Below are 25,026 nucleotides of genomic sequence, written 5' to 3' on the forward strand. Positions count from 1 at the left end.
ACTCTTCGTCCTTGGTCCCCTTCCCTCCATACTGCATGAGCGTCCCTCGCTAGGGACGGAAGATGAAAACCTTTTCACCAGAAACACTGTCCCCTTTAAATTTAAAGGAGCGGCCCTGGGAGTATGTGCTCGCCTGACTCCGGCACTACTCCTCAGTCCCCATTGACGCGTCGACAATATTGAACATTACCCAATGACACCAGTATTATTAGGGGGAAGGATGGTGGGATGTATGGAGGAAAGGGGACTAAGTACGCTAGTCACTACGGTGAGTAACTAGTAATTACTCTTGCGTCCCATCCCCTTTACTCCATACTGCATGGGCGATTACAACTGAATGTAGCCCCTGGGTGGAGAAAAGACCCTCCCTTAAGCAAATAGCTTCCTTAGAACCGCCTGTCCGAAGCCCGCGTCTGACTTAGAGCAGGCGTCCAAACAGTAATGCTTACAGAAAGCCGAAGGGGTGGCCCAGGTGGCCGCCCTGCTGATGACCTGCCACAGAACCTCCTGTTGGAATGCAATGGCCATGGCCTTGGCTCTAACAGCGTGAGCGTGCATGTTAGCTGGCAGCGGCTTGTGCGGCCCTCCATAGGCCCCCTTGATGGCTGCAACCATCGATGCCTTGGATGCTTGATAACCGTGCCTGGAACCCCCAAAAGGTGACCAACAGTGCGTCCGACTTGCAGAAACCCTTGGTCCTGTCCAGATAGAATTTCAGAGCGCACCTGAAATCCACACAGTGCAAGACTCTGAGCCTCGTCCTTGGGATCAGCAAAAAATGTAGGTAAGACTATTTCCTCGTTTATATGGAAAGCAGAGGGTACCTTAGGTAGGAATACCAGGTGCGTCCGCAGGACCACCTTATCCCTGTGGAAAGTGGTGTAGGGTTCTGAGGCCACCAGAGCCTGGATCTCGGCAGACTCTGCGAGCAGAGTTGAGGCCCTCTGACAAAGCAATTTTAATGGTGACTAGCTTGATGTCCGTGGACGTCATTGGCTCGAAGGGTTTGTGCGCCAAGACGCCCAACCTCACTTTGAGGTCCCACACAGGGTGTGGCTTCTTGATGGGCAAGTAGAGCCTGGACAAGCCCGCCAAATGTTTGACCATCGAGTTGGAAGAGAAGACCTCCACGTCTGAAATTCTATAGGCCCCTTTGGCTGCCAGACAGGTACGCCATGTGTCCACCTGTACCCCTGAGAGTGCAAGGTGTGCCGAGAAGGAGAGCACATCATCCAGCGGGTACTTAAGAGTGTCGATCTCCTTAGAGTCCACCGAATGACAGAACCTAGTCCATTTACTCTTGTATTGGCTCCTGGTAGCCTTGCTCCTGGCACCCTGAATGAACTCCAGGTTAGCCTGTGACAGGCTCAGGCACCCAAGGGTGACTTGCTCAAGAACCACGCTTCAAGGGCCATCTTCTGTGGCTTGAGGTAGATGACCTGGCCCCATCGGAAGGTAAATGGGTGGTCTGTACGTGAGGCTGAGCAGTTTGGAGAACCACGGTCTCGCCGGACACCATGGCGCTATCAGAATAATGCTGAGGTGACACGATTCCTTTATCTTGCGGATTACCCTGTGGCCCAAGGGCGTGGGAGGAAAGGCATAGGCGGTCATGCCCTCCCACTGTATCTGTAATGCATCGCCCAGAGAGACGGGGCCCTGCTCATGCCAGGACGCGAACTGATGGCACTCCCTGTTCTTCCAGGAGACACACAGATCCACCTGAGGATGCCCCCATCTGCTGAAGACCTCCAGCAGCACCTAAGCGTTCAATTGCCATTTGTAATTGCCTGCTCGCAGTCTGCTGAGCCTATCTGCTTCCAAGTTGGCCTCCCCCGGGAGGTGGATAGCCGTGAGGTAGATGTTCTCCAGGGCCCATTCCCACATGCTGACCGCTAGGCTGCACAGCAGAAGGGACCTGGTACCCCCTGCTTGTTGACATAGAACATGCTGGTGGAGTTGTCGGTCTGGATCAGGACGGTCTTGCCCCAAATGAGCGGAAGGAAAGCTCTGTGAGCTAGCCAGATGGCCTTGAGTGCCAGCCAGTTGATATGTGACTCCTGCTCCTGCCGGGTCCACACTCCATGGACGATGTGGCTGTCCAGAGTGGACCCCCAGCCTTCCAGCGAGGAGTCCATAGTGTGGATGAGCAGCCAGGCTCATCTCGAGGGGTCAATGTGAGCAGTAGGGTTTTTACAGAGATTCACAGTAACAAGTATTCAAACAAACTTACAGTCAAGGTTTCTTGATTAAACAATTATTAATTTAACTGTCAGTTCAATAAGCCTTCTTCAGTAGGGAGCAATATATAAGCAACACACAAATACACTTCAAAATACACATTCTTAGTTTCTCTAAATCAGAAAGTACCCATTTGGGATGGCACACATATGGTTCCTACACCCTGAGGCGACTTAAATATCTAGGACACTGTGGACATGAATATATCACTGGTACATGTAGAGAAATACTGAATTGGTGTCAAAGAAAAGGGTTTGGGAATAAAACAAAAAGGTTACTCAAATATTCTTAAGCAGTTAAGCACTTTCTAACCCCCAATGCAAAGTAAATGAACCCTTTCCTGGAGGAAAGGTAAAAAACAAAGTCAGAGGTAAGACGAGTCTTTCAGGGAGTCATGCCAGCCAACGTCAATAGAGCAAAAGTATAGGTGAACTGAAGCACTTCTTGTAGGTAATTAAAAGTCTTGCACAATGTTTAAGAAGGGTTTGTAGAAATAAAGAATAACGGAAGGGCCACACGCTGGGAGGCGTGTGAAGGGCAAAGCCGCAAGCAACTCTGCAAAAGCAATCGAGACAAGTCTCAACTGAGAACAAGCGAGGCTACACAACAAGAGGCAAGTCCCCTTAGTGTTACAGTAGTTTTGGTTAGAGGAAAGGGTTCCAGATGGCTTATGTTCCTGTACAGCTCTGCAGATCCCGTTGTTCCTGGGCCTCAGTCATGGGGACAAGAGGGAGGACGTCTGGGGACTCCTGTACTGCAATGGGAAGGTCAGCGGCAGCAATGGGCAAACTTCAATTCAGCTTCACTTGACGGTTTCAGCTCCTCGCGTCAAGCAAATAGCAACACAGCGGTTCTCGGATACCACTTCAGACTTTCCTCTCATCTGGGGTCCAGCACTCTGTTGAGGTGGCTCAGGCTTGATCAGTCCTGCTTCCCGGGAGTTCGGAGGAGCTTCCTGGAGCTCAGGTCTGTTAGGCAGAATTGCATGCAGTTCCATCTGGGACCACCATACACAATTAGGACTACAGGTGTAAGCAAAAAAAACAACCTTTTGTATAAGTCTGTACCACACACTTTCTGGTAGAGAGCGGAGCAGCCAGGCTTATCCCAAGAGGGAATGTGAGCAGTAGTTGAAGTTACACAGAAGCATCACAATCAAATGTCTGTCATCTATCTGATCCCCCTCCCTTACCCCGTCACGCCTTGAAACACCTATGTATAGGCGCATTATAAATGCCATATCATATTGTTTCATATCATAACCTTTGGCCACTGGGACCCCACAAGTTCCATCACCGAGTCCAGAATGTGTGTCTCTTGAAAAAATGAGACTTGAATTGGAATTCAAAAGAATACAGGCTCAAGCCAAAGCCAAACATCAGGACAGCCAACTCAGGGAACTACAAATGCAACATGCTCTTGAAATGAAAGAATGGTTTCTTGAAAATGGTTCTAAAGGGCCACCAGGGGGCGCAGGGACAGCAATGCTCTTTGCGTGAGCTCCATTCTCGGGGCCCCAAAAAGTGGATTGAGCCCCCACTTATGTGACCCCCCCTCCCCCACCAAGGCTGGAAACAAAGCGACGACCGTCTGAACATTCTCCCACCAAGTGGGCGAAAATGTGAAGAAAATCGGCCCAGGCATTGGCAACAAAAAGACGCAACGCGGAACGGCCTCTGTAAGCTGGTGAGTGCGAAAGGGAAACTAAAGAGTCACCCGAGCACTGAAGTGCGCCACACCCTGATGCAGTAACCCCAGGGATGCCGCGGACACAGCGGTATACTGCCACAGAGCACAGCGTGAGAAGGACCTTCAGCAAAGACTTGGCCCCATCGACGAAGCGAGGAGGTGACTGCCTCTTGCCGCGTACCGCTCGCCTCACCCGCGGGCTCTCGCTCTCCAAGGGGGCCCGCTCTGAGGCCCGGTCCAGAACGCAACACGCAGAGGCCACTTGAGACCCAACACTCGGAGGGGTCCTCCATCTGGGTCGGACCGGCATTGGTTGTGCCCCTGAGTGCCCCCGGTCCCCCTGCCCCCCACTCCAACATTGCAAGTCCGGAGCTAACTCCGCCTGAATACGGTGAGGACACCACAGCACTCATGGAACGAGTGCGCACACCCCCTCCATCATCCAACCCCGACGCCCCCACAAGGCACGAGCAGAGCACCTGCCGGTGCACTGGGCACGCACACGCGAGCCCAAACCTTTTGGGCCCACACAGGCCAAAACCACTCTCCTTGACCCACACCCTCCAGGGGGACCAGGACACGAGCTAAGGAGCGCAGGACTGCCGCTCGGGAGGTGTGGTCTGGCCCTGTGAGTCACACCAATGCTGCCTGGTCAAGTGAGACAACACTGAGTGAACACTACAAATAGAGCCCAGAGGTACCATCTTGGGGAACAGCCTTCAAGAGAGCCTGGATGCCCTTCAAGTTCTCCCCCAGTCTGACAAGGTAACAAATGTAGCGCTGGCATAATGGGTCCAGACCAGAGTCAACTTCCGGGGGTCACTGAACATATATAGATCTGGGGATAGCGTGTGGACATTGGTGTTGAATGCTGCTGGGTACTGAGATGTCGTCAAGCTCAGCAAAATAGACGGAGGATTGCGGTTGGTGCATGCGGCACACCAACAGAGGGTCTGAACCACAGGGGACACTTGTGCCACAAACAGAAGGACCCTCGCTTCAGTAACATAAGGAGGTAAGGAACCCACAGAGCGTGACCAAGTGAGAACATCATTATCATCGCACTGCACAACTGCCTACATCCCAGAGCATCCCTCACCCTCCGCAATAACGGTGTACCTGACTCTACGGCCCCCACTCCCTGCGGAGGAGTGAAACCCTCCTCACCAATCTAGTGGCTGTTATCCCAGCAGGCATCAGGAGACCCACAGCTACTCCCCCGCGATTACCAGGAGGCGACAACCCCATACGTAAGCGTATACTGTAACACGCAGTGACTCCCCACTATCGTGAACTGACGCTCAAGATTTTGGACGCAAGTGCCCCCACGCCAATTCGGTAGGTGCTACCCACTGTGGGTACCAAGTGTGAAAGAGGAAACGTCGCTGCACGACCCTAACAGAACCCCATTGTCGGACCCTATAACTGAACAGGAAGTCCAGGACGCTAGAAAAAGATTAACCATATTCAAGTCCCCAGGGGAGGACGGCTACACAGCCGGATTCTATAAAACTTTGAGCACATCATTAACGCCTTTCCTAACGGAACTCTTCAATTAAATAATTGAATCTGGGACCCCCCCCACTCCTTTACCCGGGCATTGATCACAGTTATCCCCAAAGACGGAAGAGATCCCACGAAATGTGGTTCATACTGCCCTATTATCCTACTCAACCTTGACGCAAAAATGTACAGTCCTCGCCGCAAGGTTGGAAACATTAATGCCACAACTCATACACACCGACCAGGTTGGGTTTATACTGGGGAGACAGGGGGCTGATACAATGCGTAAGACACTACACCTTATCCACGCGTCCCAAACCATGTCCAATGACCCAGTCCTTCTCTCCATCAATGCAGAAAAGGCTTTTCACAGGTTAGAGTGGGGATTTCTGAAGGCAGTATTACACAAAGTAGGGATGGGCCTGAGGTTTAGAAAGGCAATACATGCAGTATACACGGATCCCAAAGCATCAATATTCTTAAACGGTGAATACTCTAGATGGTTAAACCTAGAATGTGGAACTCGCCAGGGATGCCCCCTCTCAGCAATCCTATTCACACTTTCCCTAGAGCCTTTAGCAATTACAATGAGAGCAGACCCCATATTGGAAGGTATCCAATTAGGAACAACAGAGTATAAGGGAGCCCTCTACGCAGATGACATTCTCCTTCACGTTACTAATCCCATAACTTCTGTCCCTCGAGCCCTCCTCCTGTTAGAGGAATACGGCAAACTTTCTGGCTTCAAGGTAAACAAAACCAAGCCCACACTTTTCCCCCTACAGGGCCAGGAGGAGGCGAATGCCGCTAAATTCGCCGCCTTAGGTCTCAAAATTGAGCACTCAAAACTACAATACTTGGGGATACAAATTACTAGAAACTTGAAGGACCTTCATGAGACAAACTTTCCCCCCATGCTGCAACAGTTCCGAGCTGATTTGTCAAGATGGGATAAGCTCACGATATCATGGCTGGGGTGACAATGCGATCAAGAGGGTATCCCTCCCAGATTCCTGTATCCCTTCCAAATGTTGCCCATCAGAATTTCAAACAGTTTCTTTGCTGAGACCAAAAGAGCCATCGTCAAATTCCACTGGCAAGGAAAGAAACCGAGGATCCCATATAAGACTAATACTTCCCAAGGAGAAGGGTGGGGTGGGGCTCCCTAATCTACAAAAATACTATGAAGCTTCCCAACTCAGAGCATTAATTCCGCATCTCTGCAAAGATATAAACATCCAATGGGTCAATATGGACAACCACTATTTCTCACCAGTCATGATATCCGAGTGGCTCTGGTCTCCCAAGAGGAGAATTCGCAGGAAACTTAAGGATCACCCCATTCTGAGTACTATATGGGACATTTGGACACAGGGCAAAAACATGCAACACATCACTACATGGCCTGCCCCCCCCCTTAGCCATCTATGGTCCCCTGGAATCAATGACCATATTCCAAATGTGGGAAGGTTACAAGCGTGGTATGAAGCTGGCTTAGAGAAGGTTGGACAATTGCAGAAAAAGGACTCCTTTATCCCACTCCCAGAACTATCGGAGGCCCTCGGAATAGGCACACCATCTACCTTCCAATATATACAAATAAAGGGTGTTCTCATGAGACCGAAGTGGAAGCCCAAACAGAGATCTCACGCCCTTTGAGAAGATACTAGACTCAAGAACAGAAATGAAAGGCTTGATATCAGCTATGTATAAAGAACTAATAGGAGGAGGAGGAAGGACCACAGAGTCATTGAAGGGTAGGCGGGAAAGAGATTTCGGTGAACAGTTCACCCCGGATCTATGGGGAACGATCTGTCAAGCTGCTACACAAATATCCATTTCGAACCAATATAAACTTCACGCCATCAAACTATTACACAGATGGCAATATGATCCTGTTAGACTATCCAAAATGTTCAAAACAACCAACCCGAAGTGTTAGCGAGGATGTGGGGAAAATGCCGACTACTGGCATATGTGGTGTGGATGTGCCCGAATAAAAGTTTTCTGGAACGAAGTTCTGGGCTGGATTTAAGAGATTGACGGCATTATCAGAGTAGCTGACCCTCACCTCATACTGTTCGGCCTCGAGAAAGATGAGGATGGATGGACCAGAATAAGAGACCTTGCTCCTCAACTATTTATAGCAGCTCGAGCAACACTCGTTATGAAATGGAAGTCTCCGTCGGTCCCCACCAAACGTGAAGGGATCAATGTTGCCACAAACATATGTATAATGGAACACATAACATCGTCATTACATGGCAGATCATCACAGGCGGAGGCCCTATGGATGGATTTTAAGAACAAATTCCTCTCCAGTGGACTTTTTCATAGCATAACCAACACTCATGTAGAGGACGAGCAGGAATCAACTTGAACAATATGCCCTGGTATCATCCTCACGTACGCCTACTCTAGAAGTGACCCCTAAAAACACAGATTGTGATCCTCAGTCGATAAACGCTGCAAAGACGAAGCTAAGAACTGCATGACCCACAGGGGGGAGGGAGTTTGTGGTGGCAGAGTCATGTTCCCATACATGACCCAACTCAGAACATTCCATTTTGTAGTATATGTTTCGAACACACTGAACTGTTGGGGCTTGTTTTTGTAACTTTAAGTGTTGAAATAGTTTCTGTAACATGACTTACATTTGTAAACTCAAAAAAAACAAATTTACAAAAAAAAGAAAGAAAATGGTTCTATCCCAGAGTCCTCTAGGTCTTCCAGTACAAAGAGGCCTCGCCTTCCCAAAGAATCAGTGAGTATGTTTGATGTAAAAAATGATATTTTGGATTGGTTGAGTGCTTTTGAATACAATCATGGGATTCAGGATCTCACAGGGAATCAGTCGATTCATTGGCTTTTGTCTAGGCTCCCCCAAGTTGCAACTGATGCTGTAATGAAGGTGGGGGAACTTGAAAGGACAGAGTATGAGAATGTGAGGCTGGCTCCGATAGCCAGGTTTGGGAAAACTCCTTCCCAGTACCTCAAGAGGTTGAGGACCCTCAAAAAGACTGATAGTACCCCTTGGACCTGGGTGTGTGAATGTTTGAAAAACCTAGATGGATGGCTTAAGGGTTACAGAGTAACTACCTTTAAAGGAATGAGATACCTGTTTTTGTTGGAATCTATTTTTGAGGCCTGCTCTCCTGAGCTGAGGCAGCATTTGTCTGACTCAAAATAGATCGCTACCAAGAAGCTAGCAAAGGTTGCCGACTTGTGGGTTTGCCATCTGGCTATTCACAAGGATTCCGGGGCCACTCACAAAAAGGATGAGGGGAAGCAGCACAAGGAAGATAAAGAGAATTCTAAATCCAACCACGCAAAAGAGGGCCACAAACATAAGAAGGGTAAACCATATGTGAAACCAGGTCAGTCTAGTGAAACCTCTGGTGCCAAAACAGAGGGAGGTCAGCAGAAGCCCCCATTCCAGAAAACATTTAGTAAATGTTATGCTTGTGGGTCAACTGACCATGTGAAAGGGGGACCCAGATGCAAGGGTAAACCTTCAGGGGTCTGCACTGCCTCCTTAGCCTTCATCCCTGAGGGCGAAGTTTATATGGCAAGTGGAAACTTTAATTATATTGGCTGAAGACCCCATTGGAGTCTCAGCCAGTGTTTTAGTGTCCCTGGGTCTGTGGGAACAGCAGAATGTAGATGTGTATAACTATTCCAGATAATACAAAAGAATATTACAAGGACAGTGTACTTGTTAATGGACAGGAGATACCTGCCATTAAAGACACTGGGACCAGCATTACAGTAGTGGATGAAACCTTTTTCAAACCAGAAGATGATGCCAAGGCACCCAAAGGTCCCACTACGCTTGCTGGATGCCCTCTCCAGGTGGTTCCAATACTACCAGCTATCATCCAGTGCAATAACATGACTAAGAAAATCGGTCAGTGTACAGAATGAGGTGCATGGGAGAGACCTCCCAGTAAAAGGACAGACTAGGAAGGCCAGGGAGCTCACTTTATATGACTCTGAATGGGTTGTTACAGAGGTACTTATAACAACCAGTCCACAAGAAGAACACTCCTAATTCCAGGAAGAAAGAGAAAGGGGAAACCAAAGGTCTCAGGAAGAAATAAAAGTATCACTCCTGTGCACAAAACAAGGACATCCCCCGTTAGGGAGAATTCTCATAAATGTGCTAATTCCCTTCACCTTAGAGCCCCCCAGCAACTTTGCTGGATTTTTGAGGACTTGATTTCTTACCTGGAGAGACTGAGCCTTTTTTTTTTACCACTTTCTCATGTGTTTTGAGGTGTGTTTTACATTTGTGTTCTCCGATTATGGAGTTTTAGATAACTCCATAGGCATCATCTTTTCATGTGTTACACAGCACCCTCAGTGCAGTGACACAGGGGAACCTTCTCTGGGATGAACTACTGTTTCCCAGAGAATGTAAAGTGAAATTGACTTTACTAGTCTTTTCCAAATTCATAGACCCAGCACACACCATCTTACAATGGAGTTTGTTTGTTTATTTTATTTATATAGCGCGACTGACCCAGAGGTATCTGGGCGCTTTAGGTGAAGGAAGTGGTTACATGATACAGTTATAAAAGTCAGATTACAGATAATGCCGAGTACAGAGTGCTGGAGGGGTTGCATAGTATTCCCTGTGTCTAAACACTCATGTAACAGTCAATTTATTATTATTAAATGCTACCCTTTCCTATTGAAAAGGCTGGTGGCAGTGGTTTTACAAGGAACTATCATGATTTTTCCCGACTGAACACCAGTAGCTAAAAATCACCGGAGGCATGTTTTTCAAGATGGCGCCTTAAGACCCATTGTGTAAACTGATACCGGTCTTCTTTTTTCGACATTTCCTTTTGGAAAGGTCCTTCTAGTGTTTGTCTCTGAGCGACAAACCAGGTTTGGTCCCTTTGTTCATGTGCCTTTGGCGGGCTACAGGACTGAAGTCCGCCCTTGGCGTCTGAGTGTTTGGGGTGGGCAGGAAGTGAGGGAGGTGCCCGAAACTCGCTGTGCTTAGTCTCCTAGGAGATCCAAATGCACTCTGGCATGATAGGCTGACTGTCCGGCAAGGGTAGCCACCCTGCTGGGTGAGTGATAACTAGGCTGGAATGAAAGGGAGAAAACTTTAACAGGCGAGTCTCCAGGACAGGAAGCAGAGTCGACCACTGGAATGAAAGAAACGAAGACGAGCTGGAAGACGACTGCTGCAACCACTGGACCATTGGTTTGCCCGGTGAAGCCCTGATGCAGGTCCGAATTGCCAAACTCAATTTGACAGAGAAGCTCCTCCAAGGATAGCTTCTTCCTGTGAGTTGGTGGGACTAATCAACTCGTAAGACACCTGGATACCATTCTCAAGGCTGGTTAGGATTAAACAGGGAGAGGGACACCAGTTTGTGTTCTTGAATCTACAGCTACTGGAACTGAAGTGAGTCCATTTTGTTTGCTTTCTTAGACATTCCCGTGCAGTGCAGGAGTCCCCCCTCTTGTCCCCACAACTGGGGCCAGGAACACCAGGATCTGCACAGCTGTACAGGAACAGAAGTCAGCTGGAACCATTTCTTCTAACTAAAGGTACTGCAAAGACAAAGAACTTAACTCTTGTGTAGCCTTACTTGCTCTCAGTTGAGACTTGTCTGTGTTGCCCGTGCAGAGTTGCTTACAGCTTTGCCCGTCATAAGCCTCACAGCTTGTGACCCTTAAAGTGATTTTATTTCTACAAACTTTTCTAAAAACATTGTGCAAGATTTGTACTTAACTGCCAAGATCTTCAGATCCCCTAGACTTTGTTCAACTAACATTGGCTGTCCTCCCTCCCCGAGACTCCCCCCAGGAAAGGGTTGAATTTACTTGACATTGGAAGGTTCAAAAAGTACTTTCCTGTATGAATTATGCGTTGTTTGTTAACCTTTGTTTTATTCCTATATCCAACCTTTGCACCAAACTCAGTATTGCTCTAAATGTACCAGTGATAAATCAATGTCCACAGTGTCCTAGCTATTGAAGTCACCTGATGGTGTAGGAAGTGTCTGTGTGCCATCCCCAATGGGCATCATCTGATTTAGAGACACTAAGAGTGGGTTTAAGTATATTATAATTGTTACATGTACTGCTCCCTTCTGAAGAAGGCTTATACAACTGACTGTTAAATAAATTAGTAATAGTTTAATCAAGAAACCTTGAGTGCAAGTGTTTATTTGAATAACTGTCACTGTGAAACTCTGTTACAACCCTACTGCTCACATTGACCCCTCTTGAAGACCTGGCTGCTCAGCCACACTACCAATCTGTGTATTACAGACTTATAAGAAAAGTTGTGTTCCTATTGCCAGGAGATCAAGGTTGCTGTAGTCTTCCAAAGAGTATTGCACACAATCTTGCCCAACAATTCCCTGTTCAATATAACTAAAATGATCTAAAATCTATCCACCAAGCCAGATTCTAGAAATCCATCTCAACACGGTCCACCTACCTTCTTTCCTTCCCCCAGTGTGGCCCAACTGCTCTGCCAGAGATTCCAATTTGGAGAGAATAGTCTACATTTGATTAGTTCACAACCCTTACTACAGGGTTGTGATAAAATCTCCCTAACAAGGATAACTCGGAAAAACCCACAGTAAGTTTGTGCATTAATGTTGGCCCCGACAAAGCTGAATTAAAATCTGCTCACTCTCAAAAACAGATGTACAGAGTAATGGAAAAATACATTTTATTAAAAGATGTATATTTTGTTGATAGTGTATTATTGTTGATCCATAAAATCTTCAGCCATTCATGCAGTTTCTTTCCATCACATTGCACCATCTACTGCTCACCTTTTCGCTGCCACCAGCAGTCCAGGGAGCGTCCCGCACTACGAAACCCCTTGATGGCTGCTTTGATTCGTCTGGTCCCTGTGCTTGGTGGGACTTACTGTAGGACTGCATGGCTTCGCTTTCAGCAACATCGGACATCTACGAAGTCAAAACACAAGATGAACAGCGGTCATCAAATTCAATGTACCAGCAAACATTGTAATTTCCTTAAAATAAAACAAAATAAAAAATTTAGTTATGGGGCGCAAAACTATGCCATTTGTAGAAGTTGTGGAATATGTATACACAGAGAGTGGTTCAGAATGTGTTCGAATCACACTAATTTATTGTGAATGTGATGTGTTTTTTATAAACATTAAAAATAAGTATATTTTTGATAATTACATGGTTATTGAGCCCGTTTTTTGGTTAAGGGGCGCACATGAGCAAGTTTATATGCATCTAGGGTGACTCACTCTGAACAGCAAGGGAAGGAAGCTGGTTTGTGGGATTCTTTAGATTTTGTATTTCATTGTCCTCACCCACACAGCCCCTAAAAAGAGGACTATTATAGCTCATTATAATTGATGAGCGCAAAAATAACAATACAAGAAAACCATTGCCTTTAGAAAATGTGGGGGAAAGAACTAGTGAATGTGTAATTTGAAAGACAAAAACAACTGTTAAGATGGTTTCCAAAATCAGCCCTGGTGGAAGGATTTTGGGAGGCCACCCTATTTATGGTGAACAGGGAAGACACTGAGCGGTTAGCCAAAACCCATTCAACGCAAGGTAGGTGAGCAGTCAAAGCATGGTCTAGGGCTGCAATTAGTCCACACAGAGCAACACCAGTAATTCCAGTTAGACAGTAACTATGAAGAAATAAGTTATGTTTAAATTAGCTGTTCCCGGCTTAACATACGCTGTTCTAGCATATCATGAAGGTCAATATCGGCAGTAGTTAATAGGGTCACTTCTGTAGCCCTTCTTAAATATCAGAATTACCACTGATCGCTTCCAGGAAGGGGGCGTAGGTCCCTGTGACTTATTAAAGGTATTTGAAAAGGCTAAAATATCGAATGTAATGAGAGGTATGCGTGGTATAAGAACAGTATCAAAGTTCCATCGATCACACAGGCCTCTATGGTGGTCTTTGTAGCTGTGTAGTTGTCAACCTTGGTCCATTGCAGAGTCTTTGTGATGGCATAAGATTAGTTAATAGCAGAATTACAGTACCTACTCTGTTTTCGCTCGTGAGGCGGCATTCGCCCTACGGCGTTTTGCTCTTTAGAGCCTGAAACGATGAGCCGATAATTAACTGTTATTTGACACTGGAAATGCTGTGCCCTGTGTGAATTGAAGTGTGGGTGGAAAGGAGAAAATACTTACGGTAATGTTCTTTCTATGGATTCTTCTCCCACAGATTCCTTCCTTCCAGCTCTGCTGCTATGGAAAACCTTCGACAGGGGGCGTAGTACACCTCGACTTGGCCATCGATCCGTCTTGCTTGGCACTCGATCGTCTGTTCCGAACAGGACATCAGGCATCGTATATGAACACTGTTACTATGCCCCGTGTGAAGCACCAGAGGGGGGTGTCTGTACTCCTGCTCTCTATATGGCAGAGGAGAGGCACAGAGCACCCCAGCCAAGATCCTCTATTGTTGATAGCAATGGACGAACAATCAAGGCTTACCTCTCAGAAGGTGATGCGGGCTGGTTCTCAAAGTACAGTGTAGTCCCCAAGCACCCACAAAGGAATGTCCACGCACTATGTTAGTGAAAACAGTTCTTTATATAAATAAGTTTCACGTTATATACACAAGGAACAAGTTACTTAACTGTAACGGTGCTCCAGCATGGGTCTGGCATGGATTCACATGCTCATGAATATTCCGGTCTCTGGGTCATACTGCCCCCAGCCAATGACTGCCCTCCACCTAAGCCCGTCCTCTGGCAGCCATCTTCAGATTTGGTAGCACGTAAAGTGACAGTAGGAGCAAGAGAAGAGCCACAGAGGGGTAGGCAGGAGGGTCCGCATGTGAATCCATGCCAGACTCATGCTCGAGAACAACAGTTACAGGTAAGTAACTTATTCCTTCTCCAGCATGGGGTCTGGCATGGATTGACATGCTCATGATTAAAAGAATACATAGCAGTACACACATGCACAACCACAGGAGGTGGCAAGGCTCAACATTAAGCATTTCAACATCTCAACATTAAAGCATCTCTTACCTCCTCACCAGGCCCACCTTCAAGCGAAAAGGTTGCGCAGCACTGCTTGGCCGACTCTGGACTCCTCCCTGGAATCCCAGTCGACGCAGTAGAATCTCGTGAAGGTGTGCGTGGACCTCCACGTAGCAGCCTTGCAGATGTCCAGCAGGGGCACACCAGACAGGAACGCCGAAGTTGCAGTGATCTCTCTGGTCGAATGGGCGCTCAGACGGCAAGGCAACGGTTGGTTTGCCAACTGATGACAATGGGTGATGCAGCCAAAGAGCCATCTGGAAATGGAAGCCTTAGAGAGGGCCTTCCCTTGGTTCACAGGGCCAAAGTTCACAAACAGCTGTGATGTCTTCCGGAAACTTTGTGCGGTCCGCGTAGAACTTCAGCGCTCTAGCCACATCCAGCGATTGCAAACTCCTCTCAGCCGGCGTCGAAGGCGACGGGAAGAAGACTGGCAACGCCAAGGGCTCGTTGACATGGAAGTCCAACGGCACCTTGGACATGAAGGAGGGGTGCGTCCTCCGCACGACCCTTGTTTCGTGGAATGTCAAGAACAGAGGCTTACAGCAGAGGGCCTGGATCTCTCCCACTCATCGTGCGGAGGAGATGGCCACCAGAAACGCTGTCTTGCACGATAGGAATTTCAGAGGTGCCGAATGCAGAGGCTTGAACGGAGGACCCACGAACCTAGTCGGCACCACATTGAGCTCCCACACCGGGGCCAGAGCCTTCACCGGCGGGAACGAGAAGAAAAGTCCTTTCATGAACTCCTTAACCAGGCGATGAGACCACAGCAACAACCGCCCCGGAGCTCTGGTATAGCGTGAGACAGCCACCAGATGAATTTTGATGGAGGCGTGTGCCAGCCCCGCCTTGGCCAGCGACAGCAAGTACGGCAGAACTTGAGGGGCCGTAATCCTTAGAGGGTTTATCTTCGGTGCACGGCACCAGACGGTGAAACTCTTCCATTTATGTCCATAGCACTTAAGAGTCACAGAAGCCCTGGCCTTGGCAAGTACCTCCTTGCCGTCCGCCAGGATCTCGTACCCTCCGAACTCTAGTGCTGCAGGAACCAGGCCTGCAGTTTCAGCGACCCTGGGACGTGATGCAGAATCGCGCCTCCTTCGCTGGTGAGAAGATCAGCGTCCGCCGGAAGCTTGACTGCAGGGGATGCTGACATGTCCAGAAGGTCCGGGAACCATATCTGCCTCGGCCACTCCGCTGCGACGAGGCTCATCCTGCACCGGGTCGATCTGAGTTGAGTGATGAGTCGCAGAAGCAACGGCAACTGAGGAAACGCATAGAGGAACAGGCCGTCCCAGGGAAAGGAGAACACATCCCCCAAGCTCCCCGGCTGGGGAAACCTGCTGGCGAACCTCTGGCACTTGGAGTTCCTCGCCGTCGCAAAAAGGTTGATCTGGGGATTGCCCCATCGTCGAAACAGTAGATACACTTGATCCTGCTGCAGCTCCCACTCTTTGGCAAGTGCGCAGCTTCCTGCTGAGAGAGTCAGAGACAGTCTTCTTCACTCCTGCCAGATGACAGGGTACCAGGAACATCCCCTGGGTGACGGCCCAGTGCCACAAGTCCTGCACTTCCTTGGAGAGGGCCGGGGATCTGCTTCCGAATGTAGAATATCGTGGTTGTGTTGTCTGTGAAGACCCACACCACCTTGCCCTTGAGGGACAGGAAGAATGATCTGAGGGCCCAAAACACAGCCCGGAGTTCCAGAACGTAGATGTGCAACAACTTCTCCTCTGGTAGCCAAAGGCCTCTTGCATGGAGATCTCTGGTGTGCGCGCCCCATCCCTCCAGGGAGGTGTCACTGTCTCCTGATGTGCTGGGGTCTGAAAGTCTATGCCCGCTGCTAGATGCATGAATCCAAAGGGCGTCAAGGAACTCCTGCAGCGGCCACATCCGCAGCCTGCACAGCCGAACCAGGTAGATGCATGACGACATCATGCCGAGCAGGGACTTGATGGACCTCACCCTGGCAACTTCCATGGTCAACAGCTGTTGTACCTTGCCCATGATGGCTTTTATCCTGTCCTCCGACAGTGCTGCCAGGCGCGCCACCGTGTTGAGCCTGGACCCCAAGAACCGAGCGTCCTGCGATGGCACCAAGCAGGACTTTGCATAGTTTATCGAGAACCCCAGTTCTGTGAGTAGGCGGACGGTCCTTGCTGTATGTTCGACGGCGAGTTCCCTTGACTCTGCTCGGATGAGCCAATTGTCCAGATAGGGGTAGACTTGTACCGCCTGCAGGTGCAGCCGCGCCTCCACCGGTGCCAGGCACTTGGTGAAGACCCTTGGAACTGACTTCAAACAGAAGGGAAGGGCCTTGAATTGTTAGTGTTGTCCTTGGACCACAAAGCACAGAAACTTTCGATACCCCTTGTGGATGGGGGATGTGAAAATAAGCATTCTCCAAGTCCAGCAACGACAGGAAATCTCCTTCCTCCAGCTGTCCCAGCACGTGCTGAAGGGTGACCATCCAGAACTTCTGGGACTTGATGTATTTTTTGAGGTGGCAGAGATCTAGAATGGGTCGCCAACCGCCGGTCTTTCGGACGAGAAAGTACCGCGAGTATACTCCGGAGTCTCTTCTGGAAGAGTTCTATCACACCCTTTTTCAACATCGCTCGTACCTCTAGAAGCCCTTGCGGAACGTGGTGTCTTTCCTGGCCACAGGTGGAAAACGGGGACACTTCCTTTGGAACTCCAGAGTGTGTCGGTGTGCCAGGGCATCCAGCACCCAGAAGGTGCTGGAGATGGACTTCCACACGCTGACGAAGCTCGCCAGCCAGCCTCCCACCGGGGTGCTCGTGTGGGGGGCCGGACGTCACAGGCGATCCAGTCCGGTTTCGCTGAGGCCGTACCACATTGGGCCCCTTGGCGGCGGCAACCATTTCCTCCGGCCTTGCTGCGGCCCCTGTAGGCTTCCTGGGACAAAGAACGGGCTGCTTGACAGTACGAAGAAAAGCTGCCACCGGATCCTTTGGAGGCACCCTGTGACTTGCCCCCGGAAGCCCGAAAGGACAGCTGTCGCTGCTGGAGTGTGCCCAAGGCACGGGCCATCTCGGTGTCTGCCTTGATGGCCTGCAGCAACTCGTCCACCGTCTTGCCGAACAAGTTGTCCACGTCGAAAGGCATGTCCAATACCCTCGTCTGGACGTCCTGACGTAAATTGGTGGCCTTGAGCCAACCACGCCGACTAAGGCAAACATGGTTGCACATCTGGCAGAACCCGGTGTCAGCAATGTCCGTGGCCATTGTGATGGCATGGTCCGACGCCACCTCGCCCTCTTGTAGGATTTCAAGGGCCTCTGCCCTCTTGCCACCTGGGAGGAAAACCAGGAGAGGGGCGATTTTAAACCACAGCTCCCTGTTTTAGCGGGCTACGATGGCGAAAGCGTTGGCCGCCTTAATGGTCGTTGCTGCCGACGAGACGACTCGCTGTCCCATGGCGTCTAGCTTCTTTCCCTCGCTGACCGGTGGGGAAGTAAAAGTCGATGTCGCCGACCCTGCAGATTTCTTCCTGGCCGCCGCCGAAACCACCGAGTCCGGGGATGGCTGCGCACTGAGACACTTCGGTGCAGCGTCTGGAACCCAGTATGTCTTCTCGTACCAGTCTCTTCGCCGGGGCCGAAGACGAGTTCTTCAGGAGGGACAGCCCTTCGTCCCAAATGTCGTCCAACAGCGGGATCGAGAGCACGGTCTTCCTCTTGGCCTCTCGTCATTGATAAAGTAATCCCTCCCTTCCTCTTTTCCTCAGGGTGAGCTGGAACAGCTCCGAGGCCCTAGAGAACATGGCGTGGAAGGAGCCGATCTCGTCAAGGGGGAGAAGCCCTGGGTACCGGCAGCGGGAGATCTGTTCCGTCGTCCGTACCCGTCATCGCCGTATCCGGCTCGGTCTCGTCCCTCGGCGGAGGGGATGGAGGGGAGGGATGGTACGCAGTAGGATGGACTTGTCTCCTCTTAGCTGGTGGATCCTTCGAAGGTCCAGGCGCTGGATGGCCCGTCGGAGGCATGGGCAACCTTGTCCGTCTCTCAGTGCACAGGGTGTGCGGAGCTAGTAGGATGTCCTCAGACCTGTCCGGGAGCGGTGGCAGTAGCGTGGCGTCAGGTTCCTCACTGCCCTGCTGCTCCTCGACGGTTCCCTCGTCGCTCTCTCCCCATCTGCCTCGTCGGGTTCCTTCTCGTAGGACCTGGCCTCAACGCCCTTCTTCTCAGGCTTGAAAGCTCCTCCTTATAGGAGATATCTGAGTCCGTGCCCCCCCCCTTCTTCTCAGCCAGGGGCGACCGTCTCGGGGAGATGATTGGCATTGCCTTCACGGTAGTCTTCTCAATGGGCAGAAAGGACGATACCCTCCGGACAGGCAGGGATACACTTGTCTTGGTGGCTGTCTCCTGTGAACCCGCATCTGCGGCCTACTTTAGGGATGCCACCACTCCCTCAATAGATGTTTTCGCTTGGTGAACCTGGGCCTTCACGACCTTGGGCAAGTCGGAGGCCTTCACTGTGGGGGAGGGGGAGGGTCAGCGCCTTGCTCCCCCTTGGCTTTCTCCGTCGGAGTCGATCAGGCATTCTAGAGAAGCTTACCCGGGTGCTCCGACTTCCTTTTCTTCTCTTAGCCGGAGCGTTGGCTTGTGGTTGAAGGCGTCGGCGATGCTGCGCCCAGCCTGGCTGGCGCGGAGCCCGTACCAACGGCGCTCCCGATGCCTCCGGACTAGCAGTGCTTTGCCCCTCCCCAGAGCGCCCTCAAAGGTCTTAGAAGACCGCTCAGATCTATTTTTGTGAGAAGTATGTTGCTGGGGCACATCTGCTGCCAGGTTCTTCGCCTCCGGCCACTCGGCGCGCCGCTTGCGACGGTCCTTCATGGTGCGGGAGGACATGTCCTTGCAGAACGCACAGGCCTCCTCCATGTGCGATTTGTCTGAGTGTAGGCAGTAAAGGCACCAGGAGAGCCCATCCACCAGGAAAATGTTCCGTAGTCCACATCCTGGGCAGATCCTGAACAGAGGTGTCGAGTCTCCGCCATTTGGGCCATGTCCACGCGGGGTACGCCTCAAGAATCTTCTGGAATCCTCTGAGAAGTGAAGCTTCCGAAAACGGGTCCCTGTTAATCAGATGATGAATCGGTGGAGCTTGAGGCTCAATTAACCAAAAAAAGAGAGGAAACTCTTTGAAAAAAACGCAAAAAGCAGTAAAAGCTCGAGAGCTATAGCACGAGGACTCCCAACATTTGAACGTGCGGTAAAAATCTGAAGATGGCTGCCAGAGGAGGGGCTTAGGTGGAGGGCAGTCATTGGCTGGGGGCAGTATGACCCAGAGACCAGTGATTGGTTGTTAGGAGAAAGACAGTTCAGAAGTGAAACTGATTTTTTTCTTTACCGAGGATTCCCAGCCTGACAAGGAATATTCATGAGCATGTGAATCCATGCCAGACCCCATGCTGGAGAATCCCAATAACACTTTTTACTCTGGCAATAATACATACAGGTCTACGTTGTACCACTCTTAGCTATCGATTCCTTTGAAATGCATCAACTGCTAACAGTTCAAAATGGCATAGGACTCGGAGTATAAGATGAATCAACAATACACCACAGAAAGAATGCAAGTTAAACCAAGCAATGGCAGAACAGTCCCCCGTCTACCTAGAGACGGTTCTGTGTGAGGATCCCCCCACCTGGTTGGCCTGTAAATAAAGCGTATTTTACAAGCCCAGTCCAATTATGCTCAATATAGTCCGATTCCTTCTAAAGGTTCCACGACCCCAAAGTACCTGGTTTCGTAGAGTTGTTCGTTGAGTCTTCGACAGGCCTTTCTTGAGTGTACTCGCTTTAAGGCAGGAGCCACAGGTCGTCGAGATTCGGTGAAAAAAAAGGGTGAATACTGTCGTTGCGGCAGCAGTTTCGGTACTAGTTGACGATCGGTCGAAAACGTCCTGCAAACTGAGGCGTGTGGGGCACCTCGACGAGAATTCACTGCCGCAAAAGAGTTCATGAAGAACTTTGGCACAGCAAGGGCGTTGAGTCGTCAGCGTCTCTGCGGTTTTCGGGTGGCGGGGAAACCCATCGGCAGATTCTCCTCGGTCATCGGCGGCCTTTACTTTCTCCGGCACGACGAAAGTGGTTGACGATGAGCCAGGGAGTCCTGGTTTCAAAGTTCTTAGGCAAAGAAGCACTGGGGCTCACGTCGTTGACGGTGATGGACTTCAATGTCCGGGCGCTTCACTTCGCGATTCTGCGGCGGTCCCAGTCTCCGGTCAGCAGCCTATCGAGGGCCTGACGTCCAGGGAGCTTTGGCAAAGATCAGCTGTGCACGATGGTCCTTCGTAGCTCGGGAAGAGGTCTCCTAGCCAGGTCCTCTCTTGGATCAGCTCCTTGACAGTCACGCAGCGTTCAGATTAGCAAAGGACAGCAGCAGCATTTCTTCTTCCAGCGGGCTGCAAGGTTAAGCATCAAGTATCAACTTTCTCCCATTCACTCTGCTGGGTCACAGTCAGGCAACCAATCATTCAGAAGGACATTCATGCAGTCAGGCAGCCAATCAGGCTCACAATGTATTTAGGCCATTCTTCCCCATCCAGACACTCGCAACACAGAATGTGGATTCAGACAAGCACTCTGCCATTCAGCACTACACACTGCATTCATACCAGTTTCGGGCAGGGCTGTCTCAGTCATTGTGTCAACCACCATATACTAGACACCTACAACATAAAATGCTTATTCGTCACACAATCCATTGTTAGGCAGAATTGCACGCAGTACCCTCTGGGATCAACACATAATGAGGACTACAGGTGAAAGTGTTACGAAGATGCAGGCGCAGACAGGTAAGTGGTTCTCAAGGTTTATTTAGTACATAACAATATAAGAAGACCCCCAACATTGAGAGTCCCTTCTCCTCCAGCTCTTTCTCCAACTGACAAAGTTAGAACCCTATTATCCCTCAACAAGGAACACTGTGAACAACATTCTATGACATCATACTAGGGCTGCATCACTCAGTAGAGAAACACTATAGAGAAGAGGACATTCTTAACTCACACCCCACAAGTCACTCCAACACATCTCCCCTTTTTTTTTTAAAAATTCACTTATATAATATAATCTCGAGATTTCATAATGATGACCTCAATAACTCATTCAATTTTTATTTTCTAGTCTTCGGCACATACTACACATACCCTCTCTTAACCGCAGCAATTCTATTTTTGTTCCATACTTGCCCTCCAGTCACTCGTACGGCCCCCTTCATGACCGCCACAACTCTGACTGGATCCGAATACAGGGAATCCCCTTTCCTTTTTACAAACCCTTTCTTGATCCTGACCCAATCTCCACACTCTACGCGCAACTCTTTCTTACCCCTCTTCAGGTTCTCACGCGCCACCCATTCAGACTTCTTCCTCACCAATGACTTCCTTACCTCATCAATAACCAAATCAGTTTCCCTACTCCTACCCAGCCACGGCGGACACGCCATGGAATATGGCTTCCTGCCCCTCATAAGCTCAAACGGGCACAACCCTGTCGTAGAATGAGGTGCCATTCTTAGGGCCCAGATCCTATTCTGTATCACAGCCACCTTATCCAAACCACATTCTTCCCCCATGCGAACACTCTCCATCACACATCTATTCATCCTTTCAACCACACCGTTGGATTCGGGATGATATAATGAAGTCCTTTTGTGATGCACTCCACATTTCTTTAAATAGTTGGTAAAATTTCCCCCTACAAATTGGGGACCATTGTCTGTCAACAAACTTTCCGGCAGACCTTCATTGGAAAATATTTCCTGCAAAGTCATTATCATGGTTTCTCCAGTAACATCTCTCACAATTTTATAATTTACCCACCTCGAGAACAGATCCACCACCAGGACTATGAACTTTCCACGTCCATATCCCAATTCCACAGGACCCAGGATATCCATGGCGAGATCACTCCATATCCTGGAGGGAAGGCCCACATCCACAAATGGTTGCTTCTTAGCCACTGATCCCTTCCCACTCTTGACACAAAACTGACAATTTTCTAAACAATTTTCTACTTCCCTGTCAAAGCCCGGCCACCAATAGTCTTCCCTCAACACCCCTTTGGTTTTGGTAATTCCTATGTGACCACTGTGTGCCAGCTCTATCACCCTCTTCCTTAGTCCAACTGGAACCACAGCCCTTCCCCACCTGAACAATATCCCGCCAATGACCTATAATTCATCCTTCACTTCCCAATACGGCCTCGCGCCCTCCGCCACTTCCGCTTTGCTAGGCCATGCGGCAGAAACAACATACGGAATTATTTTATTCATATTCTCATCGCTCCTCATCCCTTCCAACCACTCCTGCTTGGACACAATACCATCCGTGTTGACGAACACTAATTCCAACTCTTCATCTTCCACAACATCAGCATCAATTACTCTCATCCTTGACAAATTGTCAGCCAACACATTTTCCTTCCCAGGAATAACCTCCATCTTGAAACAATGCGTTTGCATTCTGGTAACCCATCCTGCCACCCTGCGAGAAACCTTATCAAGACCCTTGTTCTCGAATATGGCCTTTAGCGGTTTATGATCAGTACGAATTACGAACTCAACACCCCACACAAAGTTTTTGAATCTCTCCACCGCCCAGAAACATGCTAACGCCTCCTTCTCGAGAACAGAATATCTCACTTCCGCTCCCTTGAGACCCCATGAGGCATGAGCTATCACCTCCTCGGACCCGTCGTCTTGTCTGAGACAATACGGCACCTAGACCACAACCACTAGCATCCACTGTGATGATGGATGTCTTTCTTGTGTCAAAACAACCTAATGGTTGGGCTAAATTTATCTCCTCTTTTATACCATTGAATTCCGCCTCACACTGACTATTCCACTCAAATTCAACACCCTTCCTCAAAATTTTTCTCATCTCATGTATTTTATCAGCATAATTCATCACAAATTTCTGATAAAACTCCGTCATTCCCAAAAAAGAGTGTAGTTCGCTCTTATCAATGGGTCTTTCTATTCTCTTTATGGCATTCACCATCTCTTCCTTGGGTCTGATACCATTTCCTGACACCTCATGTCCCAAATAGTCCACTTTAGTCACCGCAAATTTGCATTTTTCTTCCTTAAGAGTAATCCCTCTTTCCTCGAATATTTTCAACACCTTACACAAATTCCCATCATGTTCCTCCAATGTCACTCCGCTGACCAATACATCGTCCTGAAAACAGAACACACCCCTAATCCCCTTCAACAAGCGATCCATGATTTTCTGGAACACTGATGAAGCGGAGGCTAACCCGAAGGGCATCCTCCTAAATTGAAACACTCCTTCATGTGTCACAAACGCCGTAATTTTTCTACATCTCTCCTCCAACTCCACCTGATGATATGCTGACGTCATATCCAGTTTAGAAAAGTACTTCCCTCCACTCACCATGGTTAACAATTCACCCATGTTTGGTAGTGGGTGTCTATCCACTAACACACACTTATTCAACTCGCGCATATCAACGCACAGCCTCAGATCTCCTGAACTTTTCTTCACAATGACGACCGGGGAAACCCACTCAACTCCCCCAGCTCTTTCAATCACACCTGACTTGAGAAGTTTCTCCAATTCCTTCTTCACTTTGTCCCTTAACACAAAAGGGACGGGCCTGAGTTTTGCCACGGTAGGGACACTGCCTCTTTTCAACAATATCTGGTGCTGAAAGCCCTTCACTCTTCCCAATGTCTCATCAAATATCTTTTTATGCTCTCTCACATACTTGCTATATGACGAACACGCATCTGACACTTGCAATACTTGATCAGGATGGTTGGGGTCCAACCTTATTCCCAAATTCTTCTGCTCTCTCCACCCTAACAAGGATTGACCTTTCTTTGTTACATACACCTTCCCTTCACAGCATCGTCCTTTAAATTCAAACTTACTCCAGACATATCCTAGCAGCTCAATTTTGTCTTCGTTGTACCCCCCTGGACAAATGTCCGGCACTGACAACGTCGACACTGCCCCTTTCATTTCATCCTCAAATGCGGACTTTGATATCAAAGTGATCTTTGACCCCGAGTCAGCCATCATCGACACCTTACATCCATTCACAGTCAAAACAGTGTAGGGACGCTCACAATCATCTAGGACATTTTCCCCACCAACAACATTGACCGTGTTCACAACAACATTCTGCAATGCCAGTACGGCGTCATCATCTGATGACCTCCCTTCCTCCTCTTCATTCACGTATAGGACTTTCCTCTGATTCGTTTGCCCAAGCTGATAGTTCTTGCAACACGTCCCAAAGTGTCCTCTCCTCTTGCACTTATTGCATATCGCCTTCCGCCCTGGACACACCACTGAAGAAGCAAAATGTGTAGCACTGGCACATCTATAGCACAATCTCTCATCCTTTTTATCTTCTCTTTGCGTCGACTCTTGACTTCTTTCTTCTACAATATTCCTCTCCTTTTGTTTGTTTCTTCCCTTCTTCTTGTTCTTCCCTTCATTCACCCTCAATACTTCCGGCTTGGCCTCTTTAGAGTCTCCTCCCTCGGCCTT

At 49.1% G+C, this 25,026-nt stretch overlaps 1 protein-coding gene across 2 annotated transcripts in view; it reads right to left on the bottom strand.

Moving 5' to 3' along the window:
• HDLBP (high density lipoprotein binding protein) overlaps window positions 1-25,026 on the bottom strand; it is an 829,415-nt gene that overhangs the window by 25,132 nt on the left and 779,257 nt on the right. For both annotated transcript variants that reach the window (XM_069618106.1, XM_069618107.1), the window contains exon 27: window positions 12,243-12,380. In XM_069618106.1, the coding sequence (XP_069474207.1) occupies window positions 12,243-12,380 (138 nt within the window). The remainder of the gene's footprint in view (window positions 1-12,242; window positions 12,381-25,026) is intronic.

Source organism: Ambystoma mexicanum, chromosome 10, assembly GCF_040938575.1.
Source record: "Ambystoma mexicanum isolate Mex_15411 chromosome 10, UKY_AmexF1_1, whole genome shotgun sequence".
NCBI lineage: Eukaryota > Metazoa > Chordata > Amphibia > Caudata > Ambystomatidae > Ambystoma > Ambystoma mexicanum.